The sequence below is a fragment of the Mesocricetus auratus genome, unplaced genomic scaffold (genome assembly GCF_017639785.1).
Source record: "Mesocricetus auratus isolate SY011 unplaced genomic scaffold, BCM_Maur_2.0 Super-Scaffold_100009, whole genome shotgun sequence".
Lineage (NCBI taxonomy): Eukaryota > Metazoa > Chordata > Mammalia > Rodentia > Cricetidae > Mesocricetus > Mesocricetus auratus.
In genome coordinates this window covers 31,573,611-31,595,520 of record NW_024429193.1, presented here as the reverse complement: position 1 = coordinate 31,595,520, position 21,910 = coordinate 31,573,611, and the positions used below count along the sequence as shown (strand labels likewise).

Below are 21,910 nucleotides of genomic sequence, written 5' to 3'. Positions count from 1 at the left end.
CCCATGCATTTTCTTGGTTTTGTAGAGCAAACTACAATCTGGCACCAGTGTCCTTTGGACCTGTATGTCTGCATTTAACTGTGCAGCACTGTTTCCACTTTATTCCAAGACCAGTTCATTACCTAGAAGTAGTGAGAGGCTTCCGTGGAGGCTCTTCTAAGGCTTGATAGGTCCTGGCAGGTATTTCTATCTTCATGTGTAGATATGCCTGTGCTTTACTCTCTATAGTCAAGACATTAAATTAAATGGTCATAGAAAAAAGTTTTATACTGGTTCCACTGCCCAAGCCCCCCAACATATCACCATGTTTAGGGAGCCTTGTTCAGTCTTTTGCTGGTTCCCCAGGTGTCAGACTGGGGTCCGTGAGTTCCCGCTTGCTCAGGTCAGCTGTTTCTGAGTGTTTCCCCAGCATGCTCTTGATCCCTTTGCTCAAGTTTGGCTCAGTGTTTAGCTGTGGGTGTCTGCTTCTGCTTCCTTCAGCTACTGGAAGAAGGCTTATGTGCATGAATGGGCATTGGGAGCCCATTCCCTATGGAGGGATACTGTCTCAGCCTAGATATACATGGGAGGGCCTAGGTCCTATGCCAAAAGATGCAACAGATGTGGAGAGAATGGGAGGATGGGAGGGAGAGGGAACTGGGATTGTTTTTAATTCAAATAAAATTAATTTAAAAAGAAGAATGTCTTTTATAAATTAATGTACACTGCACTTAGCACATTAAAAGGCCTAAGACATACTGCCATTTGATCTGCAACTGAACAAGACCCTTATGAGGTACAGATTTTGCTTTACATTTGCGTAATTTTTTGTAAAGCATTATTTCATGACATTTAACATTGTCTCTCAGAGTGGATGCCTTTGTCATGGTGGAAGAAGGAACATAATTCTCCAAGAAGATCGTATAAAAATGATGCTGTCAAATTTATTTATTCCTTTACTGTCTTAAGAAGACTACATTGTCCAGCAATTACCAGTCTTACATGACAGATTATCAGAACAGTGTTCAGTTTGAATCTGTGAAGTGGATGAGCAAAAGAATATTGAGCCAGGCCCAGTGACGTACACACCGAGGAGGCTGAAGCAGGGTGAGCACCATGAGTTCAAGTCCAGGCTGGGTACAGAATAAGATTCTATGTACTCCCCAAAACTGAATAAAACCATCAAATTTTGAATAATAGGTTTATATATGGCATGGGTCAATTCAATTTGTTTAAAAAGCATGATACAGTGACTAAATATTTCCCTGGTTTGGGGTTTGTTTAGGAGGTGAAATATACTGTAAACATGAATAATTTTTAAACATGTTTTGCAGGTGGATTTTTTTCTGTGTCCTGACAGTGACTTCCAAATATCCACTCAGAGACTTATTATTAATTATAAATGTTAGGTTCGATAGCTCAGGCTTGTTACTAGCTAACTCTTACATTTTGAATTAACCCATTTTTTTAAAATCTATTCTCTGCCACACAGGAGTACCTTCATTCAATACTACATATTAGTCTTGCTTCTTTCTGAATTTCTTGGTACTCCTGAGACTCCACAGTGTCCTCTGTGTCTTGCTGTCCTGCCCATCCCTTCTGCCTACTTGACCAGCCAGTCAGCTCTTTATTAAACCAATCAGAAGGTGCCTTGGCAAAGACACATCTTCACAGAGTACAAAAAGATTATCCCATAATAGTGTTTTGATTTTACTCTGTCTTCATTTTAATAATGAAAATCAGAGAAAAGATGATTTACTGAATGTGGATACATTGGGAAGAGGGAAAACGAAATCCAGGGAATACCTAAGTACATTTCCCTGATCCTGAAATGAGGTTATACATATCTAAGCTGCCAAAGTCAAGGGGGATGTCCTGCCCATCACTAAAACATCAGTGTTTTTTTTCATGTTTGTTTTTGTTCTTTTGGGGGGATGTTGTTGTTTTGAGATGGGGTTTCTCGGTGAAGCCCTGGCTGTTATGGAACTCACTATGTAGTCCAGGCTGGCCTTGCACTCAGAGAGATTCACCTGCCTCTGTGACTTGAGTGCTGGGTTTAAAGTCATGTGCTACAAGCGCTTAGTTAACCTGTTCTTGTTTTGACTCTACTCTTCTAAAGGGTTGTGTGAGATTTGATCTCTTTTGTTTGGAGGTAACAATGGTCCTCTCCCTACCTATGGTAGCAGTGTTCTAAGCATAATCATATAATTTATGTGAAACTTTATTTTCACAATGTATTAGGATTGCTGTAAAATGAACAGTATTTTATGTTCATTGATAGAATGAATATTATTATAATGCAACTTTTAAATTCTATCTTGAAATGGACCCAGTTTTTTAGTCATGTTTGTGATGATCCTGTAGGCCTCAGAGAACCTACTTCAACCTATGTGCTATATATGCCATGTCAATTGTATAGATGCATATTTTTAAAATTTGCTTTTATTTTTAGTTAACATATGCTTATAGGATTCAGGGTAATATTTCGATAATGTATCCAATGTGTAATCATCTGACAAAGTGATTTACATATTTATCTCCTCAGATATTTATTATTTCTCAGTATGGGAATATTAAAAACTTACTCTGCTCATGATTTTGAATATATAAACTGTATTCACCTATACTGTTGCTGTGTCTTAAAGCATTGGAGGTTAATCCTCCCGTGTAAATGAGATATCCTACAATTTGTTAGTCTGTAAGTCTAGTGATATATCAAGTGACTGAGTCCTGTGGTACCTGGAACAAGAACAAAATTGTCTACAGTTCCTTCCAATCTCCTAAGTAAAACCATGTGTAGAAGAAAGTACAGTACAGATCAAGTTGTGGATACTTAGGGCCAGTAACTGGAGTAACCAGCTGTCAGTCAGTGCTAGAACCATGGTAGCATCTCTTGTCTATTGTGCCTCGAAGCCCGTCTCTCTGGGTAACGTTTTCACCACATGTATAAGGTTTTACAACATCGGGTACACTATAGGCCTATACTTATCTATAGTTAGTCCACTTTCCTCCTGTGGCTATCATGCAGAAATAAGGTGAAATCAAACATAATGTCTCTTCTTCCTCTTCTGTTAATGACATGAGGATTGCTAAGTAAATGAAAGGGAGACATCCCTATGAGGGGACTATAGCATCTATTTAGCCTATGTGCAATTGATGTTGGGTTGACATCCTAACTCATAATTTAATGTTGGTATGAGCTTCCTGCACAGAGAAAACACTTAGGAAGATTTCACTTCTACATAGGGGAAATGAACACTCACTGCAGGGAGAATCATCCAAATCATTGTAAGGTATCACTGACATGGCCAGAGTGTCAAGGCTTGTTGATACCTAATGTCAGAAGGAATCTGGATCAGTGGTTAAACATTAAAATTTGTGTCATAACACCTTCACAACAGAGCACTAAAATGAAAAACATCAATGGATTTTTAAAACCTTTAGTTAAATGAGTGTGATGACTTTAAATCCATATTCAATGATTTTTTAATGTGACCTATTTAAATGGGCAAAATGTATATTCTTTCCAGGAGACTGACTTTATTAGTAAGTATTTCTTTTTCACAAGGAAAGCATGTTCAGAATGTAATTCTGGAACCTACATGAGTAAGGCCCAGTAAGCTGGAACTGTTTCTAACACAGCTTCTCTCCAAGAGTAAGGCCCTGAAAGATGGAACTGTTTCTAAGACAGATTCTCTCCAGGTTTCCCCACTAACAAGTCTATGTTTTCATAACCTAGTTTGCTTGACTTTAGCTCACAGAAGTTGCCAATTAAGAGTTGAGCATCCATTACTTTTTTCCTTTTAAAAAATTAAAAAAATATTTATTTAATGACTATTTTATGTATCTAAAACTTCCTTATATGTTTAAGATATTTACAGCAATTAGAGTGGACAAGGCAACTTTCTTTTAATTATTTCCCTTTTTAAGATTGCAATTACATCACCCCCACTTTTTTCCTCACTTCAAACCATTCCATATACCTCTCCTTTATCTCTTTCAAATTCATGGTCTCTTTTTTCATTAATTGTTGTTACATACATACATATATACATACACATAAACACACACACACACACACACACATATATATATATATATACATACATACATACATACAACATATATTCCCAAATGCAATCTCTCCAGTGCGTATAATGTTATTCCTGTGTGTGTTTTCAGGGCTGACCATTTGATGAAGCCTCATGGGCTCTCCCCTTCAACTTTAACATGTCTGTATTCTTTGTTTAACTCATTCATACTGTTGTGTTGATGAGACTTCATGATTGTAGTATACGACACTAAGAGACATAGTCTTCTAGGAAACTTCTTGATCCTCTGGCTCTCACATTCCTTCTTAAGTGTCTTCCTAATGTTCCTTTAGCTGTGGGTACAGGAGTTGTTTGGTAGATGTATATGTCGGGACTGGGCTCCACAGCTTTGCATTTTGATTCATTGTGGTTTTCTATAATGGTCTCCATCAGACAGCAAAACTTTAGAAGTGGGAAGATATGCAGTGAACTTGTGCAACAGCTCAACATTTGAAGAGGTTTAACTCCACATTATTTAACTTCTCCTCTTCCAGGCCTGGCTTACTGCCACATTTAGTTCCCAAGAGTTAGGGGTATCTCCTCTTGATTGCCCATGATCGCTTAGAGATTGAACAAATGTCACAGAACTGAAATTCAAGTTGGGCTAATTGAAGTACAGAAGTCAGAGGGGCATGGATAACTTGAGCTCAAAACAGACAGAGCCAAGAGATGGATTCCATACTGGAGCATAGTGCCTCAGATGGCGAGGACCTGGGAAGCAAGCAAAAGGAAGGCAGACCCTGGATCTGGATGTGAGAGCCAGTGGACCGAAAGTTGTTTTGGATGTGGATGTCCAGTTCTTGGTTTGCATGGACCTGATGGGTGAGACATCCACAGTTTCATAAATAGGTTTGATATAAATTATTTAAGAGTGAGCTTCTTTTTGTGTGGAGGGGAAGCTGGGGTCAGTTAAACCTTTTTTCTTTTTGGCAAACCCAAGCCTTTTTTTAGGCTGTGCATTCATGTTTGTGCCTTGTGTGTAAGTATATGCATGTGTTGGTAAAATGGATAGTGACTGATGATCACGACAGAGGCAAAACTCTTCCTCTGTCTGTCTGTCCCTCAACACTGTACTAGGGTACTCCAATGGACAAAGCTAGTGTGTTGTCACTCCTAGGATTCCCAGGGGCTACGATATATCAGAACCAGCTGATAGTGTGAGTAATGATGATTTCACAAAGCAATGTGAGAAATCAGTGACAACCTCCTTCCCAGTGGCAGATCAGCAAGTTTTTGCTTTCTATAGTTTTCCTGGCACCACTGTTGCTGTGGCAAAGTGGTTCAGGGCTAACACTCACATGTGTGGTCAGATGTTTCCAATACATACTAAAATTTTATTTTTGAGGAGTCACTACTTCATTATGTCTGAGTTGTAAGATTTCATTTTGTTTGAGCTAAGTTATTACAGTATCTTAAGCTAGAGACAGTGAGTGTGCTTACCCAGATTCTCAGAAACTGTTTTACAACCCAGAAGTCTATTCTTGGTGATAATTTTCCCCACTGACTCCACATCAAATTTGGATGACAGTGTGTTTTCGTTACAGCATTGTTTATGACAGTCCTTCAGCCATATGTTGCTAACTCTGTGTCTTATCAAATCTGAAAGAAATCATGGCCTGAAATATTATATTTTTTATAAAAGTATGGGTTTTAGCTTCCCAGGAAGAATGATGCCCTACTGCTATAGCTAGAGTGCTGTTATTTAACAAATATTAAGTGACAAGGTAGGGTGGTTCCATATTAGCTTCAGGGCCTGTGGCTAATAACATCTTCAGATCTTGGGATGTTGCTCAGTTGATACAGTGCTTGCCTATTGTTTACAAAGCCTTGAGTTCCATCCTTATAACCACGTGCTTATAAATCCTGCAATTGGGAAGTGCTCCAAGGATTAGAAGTTCAAGATGAACCTCAGCCCTATAGTGAATTTAAGGTCAGTATGAACTATATGAGGCACTGTCTCAACAAAAACAAAAACAAAACAGAACAGAACTCTCCAGACCTTCAAATAGTACTAAACTATATCATGAGTCTCTTGTCTTTTATAACCATCCTTGTCTCTTGCTATTGTAGTTGTAAGTGCTGGGAATAGTGAGATAGAATGCAGGAGTTTTGCTACTGGCTAGATTAAAAGAAAAGGAAACTTTAAATGCATGATGAATTTGTCTCTTTAGCAGGATAAATACAGATGTGCTTTTGCAGGAACAGGTAATCGCTCCTCCTCAATTACCCACTCCCTTTCAAAGTAAAATTGTGAATTTGATGTTGAATTGAAATCACACCAGGTGATATGCATATCCATTATTATAAAATTCTCATTTTAGTGAAAATTGGGATTTAGATATATCATCTTTTTTTGGAATGTCACAACACGCCCCAGTGACACAGTGCAGAATACTTGATGAGTCACAGGAGACCTAGAGCTTGATGACTGGGTGTGAGCAAAAAGATAGTGAAGCTGCTCAAAGAGCAAAAGGTGAAAAATTGCATTTTGGAAGGTGAGCCATGGTGGACAGACTGTGGAGGAATCCTGTAACCCTTGCCATTGTCTATCAGATATGGGACAGTCCAATTTCTTACTTCCCACCAACAGAAGATGACAAATACGGACCATGCCTCCCATACTTGGCTTAAATAAGAGAATGACTTTCACCTTTGCTTTTCCAACCATTCTATGGCAGTTTTTATCTAATGACACATGCTAGAAAGTGAGGACTGGGCCAGCCAAGCTAAGAACTGAGGCCCACAGCCTAGCGGCCTTTGCACAACTGAACGGTGGCAACCAGTAGGCAAACTTGAAAGCATATGAGTTCTCAGCCATGGCTGGTCCCTTCATTAGAAGGTATAATTATTTTTAACTCTATAGTGAAAAACAATGTAAAATTTACAATCTGTAAAGATCTTTCGCTTCCTTCTTTCCCCTTTATTTAGATATATGCAATTACATATATGTCATGTTTTATATTTTTATATATCACATGGTTAGCATATATTTGCATATCCTTATCTCTATAAGGAAGTTACAGATCTTGTAAGCATATGTCTTCCATATGCTTCCACATAAAACAATTTACTTGCTTAAGATAATTGTAATATGTACATTTTCAAAATTTGGTGTAACCTTTTGTGTTTTTTGTATGTTTTTAAACAATAATATTTACAAATAGTTAAGAATTAGGAGTCACTCAAGGCATCACAGCTTGAAGAGTTTCCATTGAAAGATACACTGCTTTCGGAGAGTTTAGACTGCTGTTTGTCAGTCCAGAGACATGTTTTCAGGGCCTCCCCATGCAATGTGCCTGACTCATGCACACAGTGCTTTTCTCACAGTATGCATGTGCATCCACACACACAGACACGCATGTGCGTGTACAGCTTATTTTCCTGAAACTCCAGATGAAAGTTTCTATGTGTAACAGCAGGTGGCAGTTCTCAAAATATGGGCTTGGGAAACTTCTGGACTTCTCTCAGTGGATCTGTAAGGTCAAATGTATTTTTAAATAATACAATGACCTTATTTGCCTTTTGCAAACCAATTGTGGGTGTGTGTGAGTGTGTGTGTTGACATGCAATGTGTCATGAATGCAAATAAATGACCGGTAGAATTGCTGGAATTTGCATGTCTCAAGGAAGTGGCACTAAACCATAGTGCCACTCCTGGTATTTTTAGCACCATTGTCCCATTAGGGGAAACAGAAGAAGGTCAATTTCAGCTAATATTGTCTGTGGTGAAGAAATCAAAGTATCAAAGTTGTTAAGCTTTAACTGTTGTTGATGCATCTTTGTAACACTCTGTATGATGGTTGAACTGTGTGAGGGAGCACCTTTGCTCTGTCCCCAGAAGCGGTGTTTGCTCAGGCAAAGAACCTGTGTGGTGGCCTGAGTGGGTGCTTCACCAGCTTTCCTCAACCAGCATTATTGTTACTGGGGAAAACAATTGAAACACTAGCTGTGTTCATTCAGACTCGTGTGGACAGACATGAACAGCGAACCACTCATTTCAGGAAAGGTAACTGCAGCAGGCAGTATTTATTGTTGATATCACAAGCTTTCAAGAAAAACAATTAGAATTTAGGGGAAATTGTACCTACCCATGAGAGTTGACTGATACCCCAAGCTAAAAGTTGTTCTGATGAAACTGGTGGTGATATTAACAGATTTTACTTTTATAAAGGCCTACAAAGAAATGTCCCAGCATTAGGAAAATCTAGATCATTTACTGGACCACTATTTTCCAATGACTATGAATGGTACCATGTGATAAAACTGTGTATTTCTAAGTGTAAAAAAAGATCCCAAAAGATTTTAATATAATGAAGTAAAATTTAATTTTATTAGCTAATATATCATGTTGGAAGTCTACTTGATTTAAATATTAACATTTATAACCTCATTTGATAGGGCTCATAAATTTTATTTGCAAGGTTTCAAATTTCACTTGGCACCTAGCTTAAAAAAAACATTACTGCATGTTGAGTTTGGGTATAATATTAAAGAGCATTATCCATAGTAACCTGAAAAGTCCATTAAATTTTGCCTTGTATATGCTTGTAAGGTCAGGTGTTGTTCATATGCTAAAACACCAACCAAACGACAGGACAGACTGAATACCAAAACTAGCATGATGGTGTGATATGCATTTTCTGTACAGGAATCGAAGGGACTCACATAAAAATGTAAAATGGAGTCTCTCTTTTCATTATTATTTTATTTGCCTGAGGAAATGGAGTGTATTTGCCATGAAAAATAGGGTAAGCAGCCAGAGGGAGGTGGAGCTGAGCAGCAGATGTATTTTGCTGCAAGTGGGACTGACAGAGGAACAGCACCTACAGCAACTGTATGGTCAACTGTTCAGTAAAATAACACTCCCAGGTAAAAATAAACATTAAACAAAATGCAAAGAAAAACAGGAGTGTTATTGTTATGTGCCTGTCCAAGAGTGAATTTTGCTGTGTCCTGTGACATAATAGAACACCTAGACAATACAAACTACAGAACACTAGGTTGCTGCATTAGGTACTTTTCGCCTAAATGCAACTTCAAATGATCACTGTTTTCAAAAGAAATCAAAAGACAAATAAGAACAAAAAGCTTTATATCATCAGTATGCTGCCTATTATGAATTACTATTTTTGGCCTTCTGGTAGTTTAATTTTTCTTTATTATTTTTCAACAGATCACCAGAAACTGGAAAGGGAAGCTAGAATCTGCCGTCTTCTGAAGCACCCCAATATTGGTGAGGAAACGATATATGTTATGTACTGTATGAAACTACAGTAGCAATGTTAATGTCAGTAATCAGAATATTTACAACTACTACAAAATAGATTTTAATCTCTTGATCATGGTTATATTTGATCCTTCATAAGGTTATATATATATATATGCTTTATTGAGTCATCCTTTTTGATACAATTTATGAAGCTAGATTGAAAAATTTTTTAATATATTTCATTTAATTAGCTTCATCTTCTTTTGTGGCAATGAATATAGCAATGAAATAAATATTGTATATTTCCTGTTGTACTGAACATTGATTGCACATTAGCAAATGAGCGTGCTGAGAATAGTTTGGAGTTAAGTAACATGTAACTATGCTTTTTCACCATATTTTAACATGTTTTGGACTGCTATGTTAGCTCGTAGTTTCCGTCTGGACATTCCTGAAATAAAAATGATGACTTTTTACCAGTTAGGAAAGGAGTTACAAAACCAGGTATAACTTGTTAAAATATGTAGCTATAGTTTTTTCAAGAAGTAGCAATTCTACATAGACAAACTGGAGAAAAACTAAAACTAAAACCACATATGTATACTCACATAAAACCATTAAAGAGTTAAAAATTGGGGGAAAACCACAACCAACATATACTGTTTGGAATCTTAGCTTGTGTGTGAGTGTGAGTAAGAATTGTTCAGCTCTGCTGGTAATGGATGGAGAGATGAACTTTATCAGCTCGGTTGCTTTTCACTTACCCTGCCCTATTGAGAGATTTCAATTCAGAGAAATGGTCAGGACCATATCATTCTGAATGGAGAATTTGAGTAAAGACTCCACTTGAGATGACTCCAGAAGAGGCTAGACATGTAACTTGTAGGAGCTAGAAGATAGTCTATAATCAGAAACAAGAGTAAACAGCTCCAGACAGGACCCCAAGGCAGAAACTTATCAATTCTACCAACACTTGTTTTCTAATTGGAGGAAATGGAAATGATTGAGTTTCTTGCTTTATCTTAACTGCTTTAATTGCTGGGTCCCTAAATTGCCTAATCTAACTCTCCTTGTATTTACTTATGTGAAGAATAGTGATTTAGAAATAGCACAAACAGCTATCCCAGGGGAGTAATCAACTGCCAACAAATGAGGGATGTTTTAGCCTGGAAGAGGCATCCTGGTTGAGCAGGCCGTTAATCCCAGCAATCAGGAGTCAGAGGCAGGTGAATTTCTCTGAGTTCTAGGCCAACCAAGGCTGCACAGTGAAACCTTGAACCAAAACAACAAATAAATAAATAAGTATGAAAGAGAACCTGAGCTACCCGGAGAGAGCAGTGGGGCAGTGCTGTCTAGCAGGGATTCCTGTAGTGCGTTTTTACGGTTGCCCTAACTACACAGGGAGCCCTAGAGTAGCCTGGATTGCCCAGCATCTGAGATTCTTAACCTCCATTTTATTACTTACTTTTTTTCTGCCTTGCTTATTCTATAATTTAAAAATCTATTATATTTTTTAAAATTCAAGAAAACAGACACTATTTTTTGACAGTTACTCCCCTGTGAAATTTTTCTGTTTTCATTTCTTTTCCTCGTTTTTTCTTCTTAGACAGGATTTCATTGCATGGTCTGAAACTCACTGTGCAACTAGACTGGCCTGGAAGTTACAGAGATAAACCTCCTGTTGTCTCAGTTTTAAGATTAAAGGTATATATCACCAAGTCTTGAGAACTTACAGCAAATAAAAGTGTATCATTTTTTCTCCAAAGAGAAACATTTTAAAGTACTCCAAAGAGACAATTTATTAAACAACTTTTCTTCAGTGCTTTTTAAAACAGGTTTTAATGATTGTAAAAGTGATACGTACACGTAGAAATAATTTCAGGGAAAATATAATGATGGTTAAACAAGAAACCAGAGGAAACAATGTGTAATGTTTGCTTTATGTTTCCGACTTTTTATGATGAATCTTATGCGTGACAACCTTCAACACTCTTCAGTGTACATTTTCTTACCATGTCATACATTTTGTAAGAAGTTTCCCACTCAACGTAGTGTCTTGAGAATAGAGCGCTAGGCTAGCAGTGAGCTGAACTGTCACAAAGGCTGGAAAGCAGTAGTCAAGAGGGATGATGTCTCTGCCTCCCAGCCTTGCGTTTGAGTGTGTAAACAAGCCAACCTCCAGATAATGGCATAGAGAGTCCATACACTTGTATTTTATGTAGGGTAATTGGATATGTGGAGATGGAGTGACTCCTGGAAAAAAATCAGAGTCAGATGCTAGTTAGAGATGAAGACAGATTTTACCCCCAACTACTGCACTATGGGAAATAAGTGAGCCACGCTGTCAGTCACATACTGACAGGCAGCATGACTGACAGGATTCTTTATCCAAAGATTGTCCTAGGAAAGTCATGAGCAGGGTCCAAGGCAGAGGCATGTCTGAAAAGAAGAAACTTGTCTAGGGTTCAATCAAAGAGAGCGTGTTAGTCACTGCCTTAAAGTGGCTTGTCCCATAAAATATGACTGTGGAGGTCACATTTAAACTACCATGTAAACAACTGTGGAAGATTCATGAGCATATCCAGGAAGAGACCAATTCAGTCTGGAATGACTGTCCCTTGTCAGGATGAGTGAAGGGAGCAGGGGTAGAGGAAGATATGACAGATCAGGTTGCATGAGTGTTGTCCCAAAGGGCTACATTTGCTAGGTTGGGGAGCTTGGCTCCTTCTAAGTACAATGGGAGGCAGTAGGACAGGAGGAGGAGTTTAAACTGATAGGCTTTGCCTTCTGTGTGCAAAGCAGATTATAGACCTGTGCAGTCCATACAGTCAGAGATAACAGTGTTCAACGTGTCACAATTATTAGCATTCCAATAGTAGATCACAGATTATGTAGTATAAATTCAACTTTTTTTGAATAATTGAGGAAATATCATTTTAATCTCTGACAATGATCCAGAGTCATAATTCTTAAGTGACTCTGAATTCTCGAAGCCCCAATTCTTTAATTGCCTTTTTAAGAGGCATGGTGTTTAGAGATGCTAAGCTGATGATTACAGACATGTAGGCAGTTTTGCTCTGTTTTTAAACAACAAAACTGAGGCTGTTTGGTTCACACAAATTCCTCTGATATATAGGACAGGTGTTAAATGATAAAGTTCAATTACTGGGGAGGCACAGTGGAGCACACCTGTAACCCCAATGTTTGGAAGACTGAGGCAGGAGAATGAGTAGTTCAAGTCCATGTTTAGCTATATAGTGCACTTACTGCCCTCCTGGGGGGCACATGACACACTGTCTCAATAACATAAAGTAAAATAGGTTAAATATTAAAAAAAACAAAGCTGGGCAGTGGTGGTGCATACCTTTAATCCCAGCACTCAGGAGGCAGAGGCAGGCAGATCTCTGTGAGTTCAAGCCCGGGCTGGACCGATAGCCTCCAAAACAATACAGAGAAACCCTGTCTCGTAAAAAACCAAAAAAAAAAAATTCTTGGCATAGAGCTGTTTCAGAACATGTTCTGTCTGCACAGGTTTATTGTATGACCTGCGTAACAGCACATTAAATTCCATTTGCAGACAAGTGTTGACTTCATATACAGATGCTCCGCTTCCTACAAAGAGATTTTACAGGCCTCTGATTGCTAAGTGCAATTAGGATCTACTTAATTTTATTTTCCTAAACTATAAACCTCGAAGTTTCCTTAGGAATGATCCAAGCCTACTTTAGTATCTGTGGGTAGAGACTGGAGGTTCCTTAGCAAATTGTATGCAAAGGTCACATGGAGGGAGAGGGAACTGGGATTGACATGTAAAACAAGCTATTTAAAATTAAAATAAAAAAATGATAAAAAATGTAAAAATAAATAAATAAATAAATAAAAGGTAAAAAAAAATCCACCATTATTTGCAGAAGTGAACAACTTAAAAAAAAAAAGGTCACATGGAGCTCTCAAGGGCTGCTGTTGTATCCTCCCTCCCCCTGCCTCTGTGGGTGTCATCATTAACCAGCAAACTGGTACTGTGACCATCATCCTGGACCTTACTGGTCTTTGCAACATACCAGCCCTCAAATTCCGACATGACAGTATTAGCAATAATATTTTGTGTGAATCTTTTTCCTGTTATAGCAGATCACTTCATCCGACTTGTAAATTCCATTTTTTCTATTCTATTCTGCCAACACTTCTCTTCAAGCATCCTCAGGTACTGAAGGTCCTGTAGAAAAAGTGCAGTCAGACACCAAGACTGTCAAGCCCAAGTAATGTTGTCATTACTCAACAAATGAATAAATAACTATCACTGTGGTGTTCTAGCTTTGAACCCTTTGAAAGAAAGTAACACAGAAAAGGCAATGAGAGCTGAGTGAATACTGATTAGTTTCTAAGAAAATTAATAAAAATGATAAAACCCCAGTGATTGTATGAGGGAGTACTGAAATTCGTTTTAGATGGGGCAGGTAATAGAAATTCAACATCCCCAAGTTTTCAATATGAATTCTTCCTTCATTATTGATTATTCTTATATTCACAACATTTTATTTATACAGAGGGAATAATTTTTATCATTGAACTACGTTCACTAGTGACTTTCTAATGGGGAATAGAAGGTCACATATTATTTAGCATAGTTAGCAATGTTCTTGTTTTATTGTTAACTTTTATTTGATTAAATCTCACCTCTTTGTTGGGTGGTGGTGGTGCATGCCTTTAATCCCAGCACTCGGGAGGCAGAGGCAGGCGGATCTTTGTGAGTTCAATACCAGCCTGGTCTACAAGAGTGAGTTCCAGGACAGCCTCCAAAGCCACAGAGAAACCCTGTCTCGAACCCCCCCCCCAAAAAAAGCCCTCACCTCTTTATCTTGATTATTTGGTGTGAAGGTCAAGTTTCCTATGTTATTGTCAGAAGAATTGATTGTGTTTTCCAGTAAATGCAAAGAACAACAAAAAGAGAAAGTTCTTCTTAAGAAAATGTTTTCAGAATTTATTTCTATCTGCATCTTCTTTGCCATTCCTGCCTGGCTCCCAGTCTCCACATCTCTTTGCCTTCTTCCTCCTCCCCTCCCTCACATACTCTCTTCCTCCCTTTCTTCTTTCTCCTCCCTTATTTTCTTCCTTCTACTTTTATTCTCTCCTCCCTCCTACTCTTCCTTGTCAATGTAGTGTTGTACCAGCATCATACTCTTTATAATACTTGATTGAAAATGAAATTCGTCATTTTTATGTAGTCATTTTAGTAGAAAGTCAATCTGGGTATAAAAGATATATATTCAATATCATAGTTTAAAATCTTTTAATTGGTAACCTGTAATCTTACTATGAAGTTACTTATTTCTTTGTAGATAATATTTTTTATTTGTATTTTTATAAAAAGTCTTAGGAATGATAGTGTTTATTCATATTGATATTACTGTGCCACTGCCCCATTATCACTATCCATGTTGTTGACAGCTAATGAAAACTTACGTATCACAGTCTATCATATTAAGATTTTAAAATGGGCTTAATTGCCATAAATAAATAGTGTTGTGTTGGAATTCCAAAAAAAACTTTGCCTCTAGAATTGATAATAAAATTGTGTTGCCAGGTCCTGATCTAAGGGTGATATTCTTGTGATCCACCTTTTAGTTCTCATAGCAAAAACATGCAATTATTTTCTCCATTTTATAGAGGAAATAGGAATGAAAGTCCATAGAGATTGCTCAGTTTATCCATGTCAGCTGTGCTGGATTGGAATCCACACATCTGTACCTCAGCATCACAACTCAGACCTTCCATGCTGCCCACTGTAGCAGTCTGGGTTGCTCACCCTGCCCTTTGATACATACAGAAAAGAATCTTAACATTTTATGAAGATTGCTTGGACCAGTTCTCTTACCTAGAGAAATCACTGATTTAGGTCTTTATCTTCAGACGCTTTAGCCAGAAAGAAACATCAGCATTAGATTATGTAAACACTAGTGATTAAGACAGATTCTATAGAACCTTTCAGTGACACAGGTTAGTATTTTGGTGACAAAATTGTGTTGTCATTTAGGTGACCACAATTGACCTGCAATAAATTCTGTATTTTACAAGATAGTCTTTTACTTTCTTCTCAGTGATTAGAAAAAAATGAACCAAATATTTATCGAGAAGCAGTGAAAGTTAAGGAAACCAACATGGAATAACAACCTGAGATGGAGTTTCTGTTACGCCTGGTCCCACAGCCGCAACCAAGGTGGCATTTTCTCACAATTGCAAAACACTGCCATTTTGCACTGTGTGGAAGGGGGGGGGGCGACACCAGGATCAAGTTGCTGTGTGATGCTGAGTACTGAGTGATGACGAGTGGTCTCAAGAATCATGCAGGCACGTGAATATTTTTAAAATAAGCTTACTTAAAGCACCAAGAATACTGATGTACAATTTAAAGGCGTTTGTAATTTTTTCAAAATCCTTTTAGAAAGTCTTGGTGTGTGCCTTGACTAGCCTGGACCACCCATCTCCTGATTTCTGGGATTACAGATTTGTGCCGCCATCCCAGACCTTGTCAGAGTGTTGGTGTAGTTTCTGAAAGTATACGTTAGCATGAGGTTATAGCATTTGGTTTTTTAACATTTTGCTATCTGTCATTTATTGTGGTGGAAAAGTTTCTGCACTGGGAAAATTAGCTCTAAATATTTACTACTGATAAATTTAATTATGGGATTTTGTTTTCTCTAGAAATGCTCCATACGCAGACAGTTTTGTCTCTGAGTTTGATTCAGAGTGTGTCATATAACAAAATGAGATTCAGGTTGAATTAAATTACCATGAACTTATGGGTCTTATTTGATATAGCATTACATTTAGCATTTAGCTTTAAGTCCAATAGCCCACAATGAAGGGAGCAGGAACATTCAGAAGAATGACCTCGGTTCCTCTCTTGAAATACTCTTTCTTGTGTTTCACTTAAGGAGTAATTTAAATTTATTTCCCATGAATTGACAGAAAAAACATTTGGTAAGAGTTTGCTTATACAAATGATATTTAACATCTTTTATAATTCATTTGTCAAACTTTTGTAATGAGTTTATTCACTAGATATTTTTAAAATAGTAGGAAATTTTCCATCTCCTGAGAAAACCAAAGAATACGGAAGTTTGTGAGCATATTATTTTGAAGTGTTTGTCTCTCATCTGTTATTCTCAGAAAATAAGTGGGTCTTTTGTTGTTGTTTTTACAATTATCCAAGAGGAATCTTACATTCTATAAATATTTGCTTTGTAAGCACATCCAAAATTATTATTTTTGAAGCGTCACTATTTTGCCTATTTACATGCATTTGTGTGGGATATTTATTTTTAAAAACACCAGCCTTTATTTTTCTATACTTTGAACTGTTGAAACAACATTGTATGTTGATTAGCTCTTAAAATTTTTCTTAAATTCTTGTAAATAAATAAAAATTTCCCCACTTGTTATTTTGTTTATAATTTGTTAGATATCATCAGATGGATTTTATATACACATTTGATTTGGGAATTAAAGAAAATTAAATGTGTTTGAGTAGTAATACAAATTCAACAAAAAGCAAACAAATAAAAATGTGGAAATAGTTTTAGAAACTCTCAGCTGTTTCTAGTGAATAGAGGCTTGAGTCTGGTAGTTAGCCAGATCACTAACTCTTATAGCTAAAGTACTGGCTGAAAAACCATGAAGATGACCAAGGAGGCATATCCCTGGATCCTAAGCAGAGAGTCAGGAGTTACTTACACAACTGTAATGTAGTATAGCTATAGCCTAAAATGAAGCTGTTAATTAGGTACCACTGAAATGGGGAAGGAAGGCTAAGAATATTAAAGTTATGAACTATAAAAGTCTTTATCATCCCTGAGGACAGAGAACTTGAATGATTATTTTGTCAGCCATGGGGATTGACTGGGAGTAATAGTGAAGAAATTCTACCTCCTAAGACAAGGTATTTCATCTTTAATCTGTTGAAAATAGGGGTTTACTAAAGATTTAAAGATTACCAGATTCTCAGAAGGATGCATTGGTAGAAAAAGGCAAAATTGTTTGGCATAAAAAGAAACTGGTATAGAGACAGCATTTGAAAACTTTTGGAATTTATTCTAGGTGTTAGGGCATGGTGGATCCTAAACCATAGCATGGCAGCTGGGATGACAAGGGGAAAAGTACCAGAGATTCCTCTGTATTTGTTGAGGTGTGCCTTCAGGAGGACTTGAGATGCTGCTGTATCTGTAGAGGTGTGACGCCTGGAGAGCTTGAGATGCTGCTGTATCTGTACAGGTGTGACTTCAGGAGAGCTTGGGTAGTGGTTAAGTTGTGGCAGATAGGAAAGGAAGTTTCCCTGAAGTTTCTAATTAGGGAAATTAGAGACACTGACCCAATAGGTTAAGAGACCTGGGAAATCTATGGAGCCTCTGGTAGTGGATCAGTATTTATCCCTAGTTTACGAATGGACTTTGGGTACCCATTCCACATAGAGGGATACTCTCTCAACCTAGACACATGGGGGAGGACCTAGGTCCTGCTCCAAAATATCTGACAGACTTTGAAGGTCCCCCATGGAAGAGAAAGGGGAAGGGATAGGGGGGTCACTTGGAGGCAGGGAGGTCACAGCAGGGAGAGGGAACTGGATTGATATGTAAAACATTCTTGTTTCTAATTTAAATTTAAAAAATGGAGGAAAATCTGACCCCATAGGTGATGGAGAGCAAAAGAGAGAAACATAGGAATAAGACTGAGATTTAGATGAATGGAAAACATGATCATATTATTGTTGTTAAGGACTGAAAAAATACACTTCTTAGTGAACCTTGGAAGAAAAAGAAAACACACACACACACACACACACACACACACACACACACACACCCTAAATACTGTTCAAACTTCTGATCTTTGCCCTCTTAGCAGAATCTGTGATCTTTTCACTTTTTGTGTTTTCCTCTTCAGAATCAAAATGGGTAGCAGCAGCTATGATTGCCCCTCCTCTTCAGTGAGAGTCAAGTCAGATTCTCCGTGTAGATGGTGAATGCAGAAGCAGCACCTTCCAGTGTGGCTTAGTTTATTCTCTGCTCTTTCTTGCCTTTGCTAATCATGTGTCTCAAATGGGCTCAGTTGTTTCTATTTCCATGTTTGCAGATTTATATTTTATTTCTATGGGAGAAAATTGCATGGAAATCTGGAGAGAATTAATCTATATTTCCTGAGCCGCCATTGCGTACAGGAGATAGCAAACGTGGATGAGCCCACAAACATTGTAGTATAATTAGATTATTGTAGAGACCATAGTCAGATGAGAAGACTAACTAAATAACAAAGAGTTTTATAAAGAGACATAACAATACTTCTCTTAGGTTAAGCATCCTGGATATGCTTAAAGGAAACTTTAAAGCAGCTATTTTTTTAATTTTAGAAAAATATGTTTGTTTTTCAGCCTTCAGGGACTTTGACCCCCTCATTTTCTCCTTCTCCTGGAGACATTTGGGAGTGCATGGAAGTGATTTTTAGTATCACAACTGCTGGCATCTTTGGGGCATGCTGCAGTTCATTCTTCACTTCACAGGACAGCATATTATAAGAATTAATTCTCAGGTCCAGGGCTGCAAAACCTGGATTTCAAAAGGACTGCAACGGTAATGGAAAAGCCACAAATATATAGTCTTATTGGTTTATCTCCAGAATCATGCATCTTCCTTACTGAAGAGTCTGTCAGTAGATCTCCTTCAAGTAAAGGAATCGTTTACATTCACTAATTAAATTGAAACATGGAAAGTCCAGTGGAAGCAGAAGCAGAGGGAACACAGCCGGGAACTTAACTCTAGTTTTCTAAAACAATCTTATTACACAATCATACCAAGCCTGAATCCGACTGTCTCATACCAAATGGTAACATTTATTTAAATAAAACAGAATAATTCAAAGTTTTACCTAATTATGACATGCCTTCTCAATTAATCAGAGTCAGTGGCAGATCACTGTCATGTAACTGAGTAGAGCAGCTATCACGGAAAAGAAGAAAATCAAAAAGGATGATGCCACCCTCTACATGATATTTTTTTCTATAAAACAAAAATACTACTTTTTTGAGACAGAAATAGGCAGAGTAATTGAATGAAGTTATTTGCTTTTCTTTTGGGGAGGTTTTAGTTTGTAGAGTGAAATGATAATGTCCACTTTAATTTTAGATTTCTCTGGCTGCTGGAAGTGTAACCACTGTCCTCCTCTTCCCAGAAACTTACCTATGGCTTTCCACACCATTCAGAATAATCCAGACTCTTGAAGGGCTAGCAAAGTCAAGTCCTGTGAATGGCTGCCCTTCTCCTTATCATCCTGGTGTCAACATTTTCACTTTCCCCCTGGTACTCTGCTTCAGCCCCCGAATAGCTTGTGTTCTTTAGCTGCAACTGAGTTCTGCAGAAGGGCAGTGCCCGACATTCTTCTTGAACATGTTACGCTCTCTTCCGGAACCTCAGCATCACCCCCTTTGCCTGGCAAGCCTTGCTAAGGTCACCCTGATGGTGAAGAAGGAATGCTGCCCCCCACTAGTTCAACATGGAGTAGCTGCTTGCCTCCTAACCTAGTCGAGCATTCCTAACTAACTTTCTTGCTTCTGTTCTTTTTCTCTGTCATACTTACCAGGATATTATATAGTCATTTCTTTATTTTTTTCTCTTTCCAGTAGCTCATAAATCCCATGAGGGAGGAATTTACCTGTGTAGGATCATCTCAACCAGCCCTTGGTGTAGAGTTCCTTCTCAGGCATATTTATTTTTATTAAGCTCAAATCTAGATAATCAGAAAGGTAACAAAAATTCTATTAATACAATTTAAGAAGTCACATAAACTTTGATTTGGGACATAACTGTTTTTATATAATCACAAGAAAGCCTCCTGGTTTTCTTCTGGCTGCAATGAATGCCAGTAACCCAAGGCTGAGCCATACCTAGTGGAAGATTGTAGCCTGAGAGCCAAGGTTTGGACTCTATCTGGTTTGGCCCTTGAGGGAGGGTGGCTGGGTTAGGGGTCAGCATGCCTCTTTCATAAATCTGTCCTTCATAAACAGCCTCCTATCACTTACTCTCACTTTCTAAGGCACTGGCGTTCTTGGCCAGATTCTTGTGCTTTTTGCCATTTCCCTGACTATAGAGAGCGTGAGACCTCTTGTCAGGAGTGTAAATGGTTCCTTGTCTCTATTATCTGATGGACAGCCAAAGTTGATAACTGCTTCCTCATCCTCTATGAGTGTTATTAGATGATCTCTCAGAGAGCATAATCATAAATTAAAGTTATAGCTTGTTTTTCACCATTTCCAGACTGTCCTTGAACTCAGCTTCCAGATTGTTGGGATTATAGCCTTGCCACTATGCTTGGATGAACATTTGTTAAATACTTGGCACTTAAATAGACTGCCCTGTTATTTAAAGTTAAAACTACTCCAGATGGAATTGTAAACCAGTCACTAGAAAGAGGTCTGGTTGTGTCTCACTGCTGTTGTCACCAGCTTGCCCTGCTGCCTGGGATGCCTTTAAAGGATTTTGGGAGCCCTGCTCTGAAGTGAGGATTGCTCCATTTTCCAAGGAAATAGACTCTTACTAAATATTTCAAGCTTGGGTGTCTGGACTCTACAGTCTCACTTGCTTGAATATTACTGCTGCTCAAAGGTATTTCATAAAGGCATGAGTGACCATGTCTTGGCAGAATTATTGATGGACATTGAAGGTTGAATTTAATTTATACACATCATAAAATATTATTCTTCAGGGGCTGATGAGGTAGCTCAGCAATGAAGAATACTCACTCTTCTTACAGAGAACTTGAGTTCAGTTACCAACACCCAGGTGGCATATAGTATCCTGTAACTAGCTACAGGGGATCTGATATCCCTTTCTGATTTCTTAGGCACTTGCATGCACATGGAACCTATAAACTTTTGGAGCCCTGCACACATATTTATAATAATAAATCCTTATAAATGGTATTCTTTTATATACTTCACACAATTAAAAGTAAGAGACCATTGCCAGGCCACATCCACAAACATATATGGTGGATATATGCCTAAACCCTGCTTAAGCGTCTAGAAGACTTTACTGTTTGAGTTTCTTGAATCTGGACTTTGGGTTGAATTCTCTTGTGTCTTTTTTGATTCCAGAAAAGAGCTCTGTAGCTCCTGGTCACTTCCCATACTCTGAGAAATTAAACTGATTACTACAATGGTAATCTATATGGCTTTATAATTTGAAATTTTTTCCTATTCTGGAAGATGGGTTCAGTTTGTACATTAGTTCTGCTCCAGATGAGCCCAGTTTATACATTAGTTCTGCTCCAGAGTCTAGGTCTAAAATGAAATGAAAGGCTTTCCCTCGATTGCTCAGTTGTAGTTGTGCCTTCGACTTGCTTTGCACTTACCTGTGTTTCCAGTTAGCCTTGCACTAGAGTTTCTGTCCCAGGATTAACTTGTAGATGTATGCTTCCCATCTCTTTAAGCAACATTACTCAGTTACCACACCTGGGTCACCGATAGCATTGGGACTTAGTTTAGAGTTAATACCACTCCAGGTTCACCTCTATTCTTGTGTTATTGTTTGAGACAGGGTCGCACTCTGTGGCCCTGGCTGCCTAGTAACTCCCTTTGTAGACC

At 38.0% G+C, this 21,910-nt stretch overlaps 1 protein-coding gene across 24 annotated transcripts in view; it reads left to right on the top strand.

Moving 5' to 3' along the window:
* Positions 1-21,910, top strand: part of Camk2d (calcium/calmodulin dependent protein kinase II delta) — a 249,204-nt gene that overhangs the window by 78,325 nt on the left and 148,969 nt on the right. For all 24 annotated transcript variants that reach the window (XM_040751902.1, XM_040751896.1, XM_040751880.1 and 21 more), the window contains one exon: positions 9,244-9,303. Coding sequence is in view for 23 of the 24 variants with exons in the window: in XM_040751896.1 (XP_040607830.1) it covers positions 9,244-9,303 (60 nt within the window). In the remaining variant the exon portion in view is untranslated. The remainder of the gene's footprint in view (positions 1-9,243; positions 9,304-21,910) is intronic.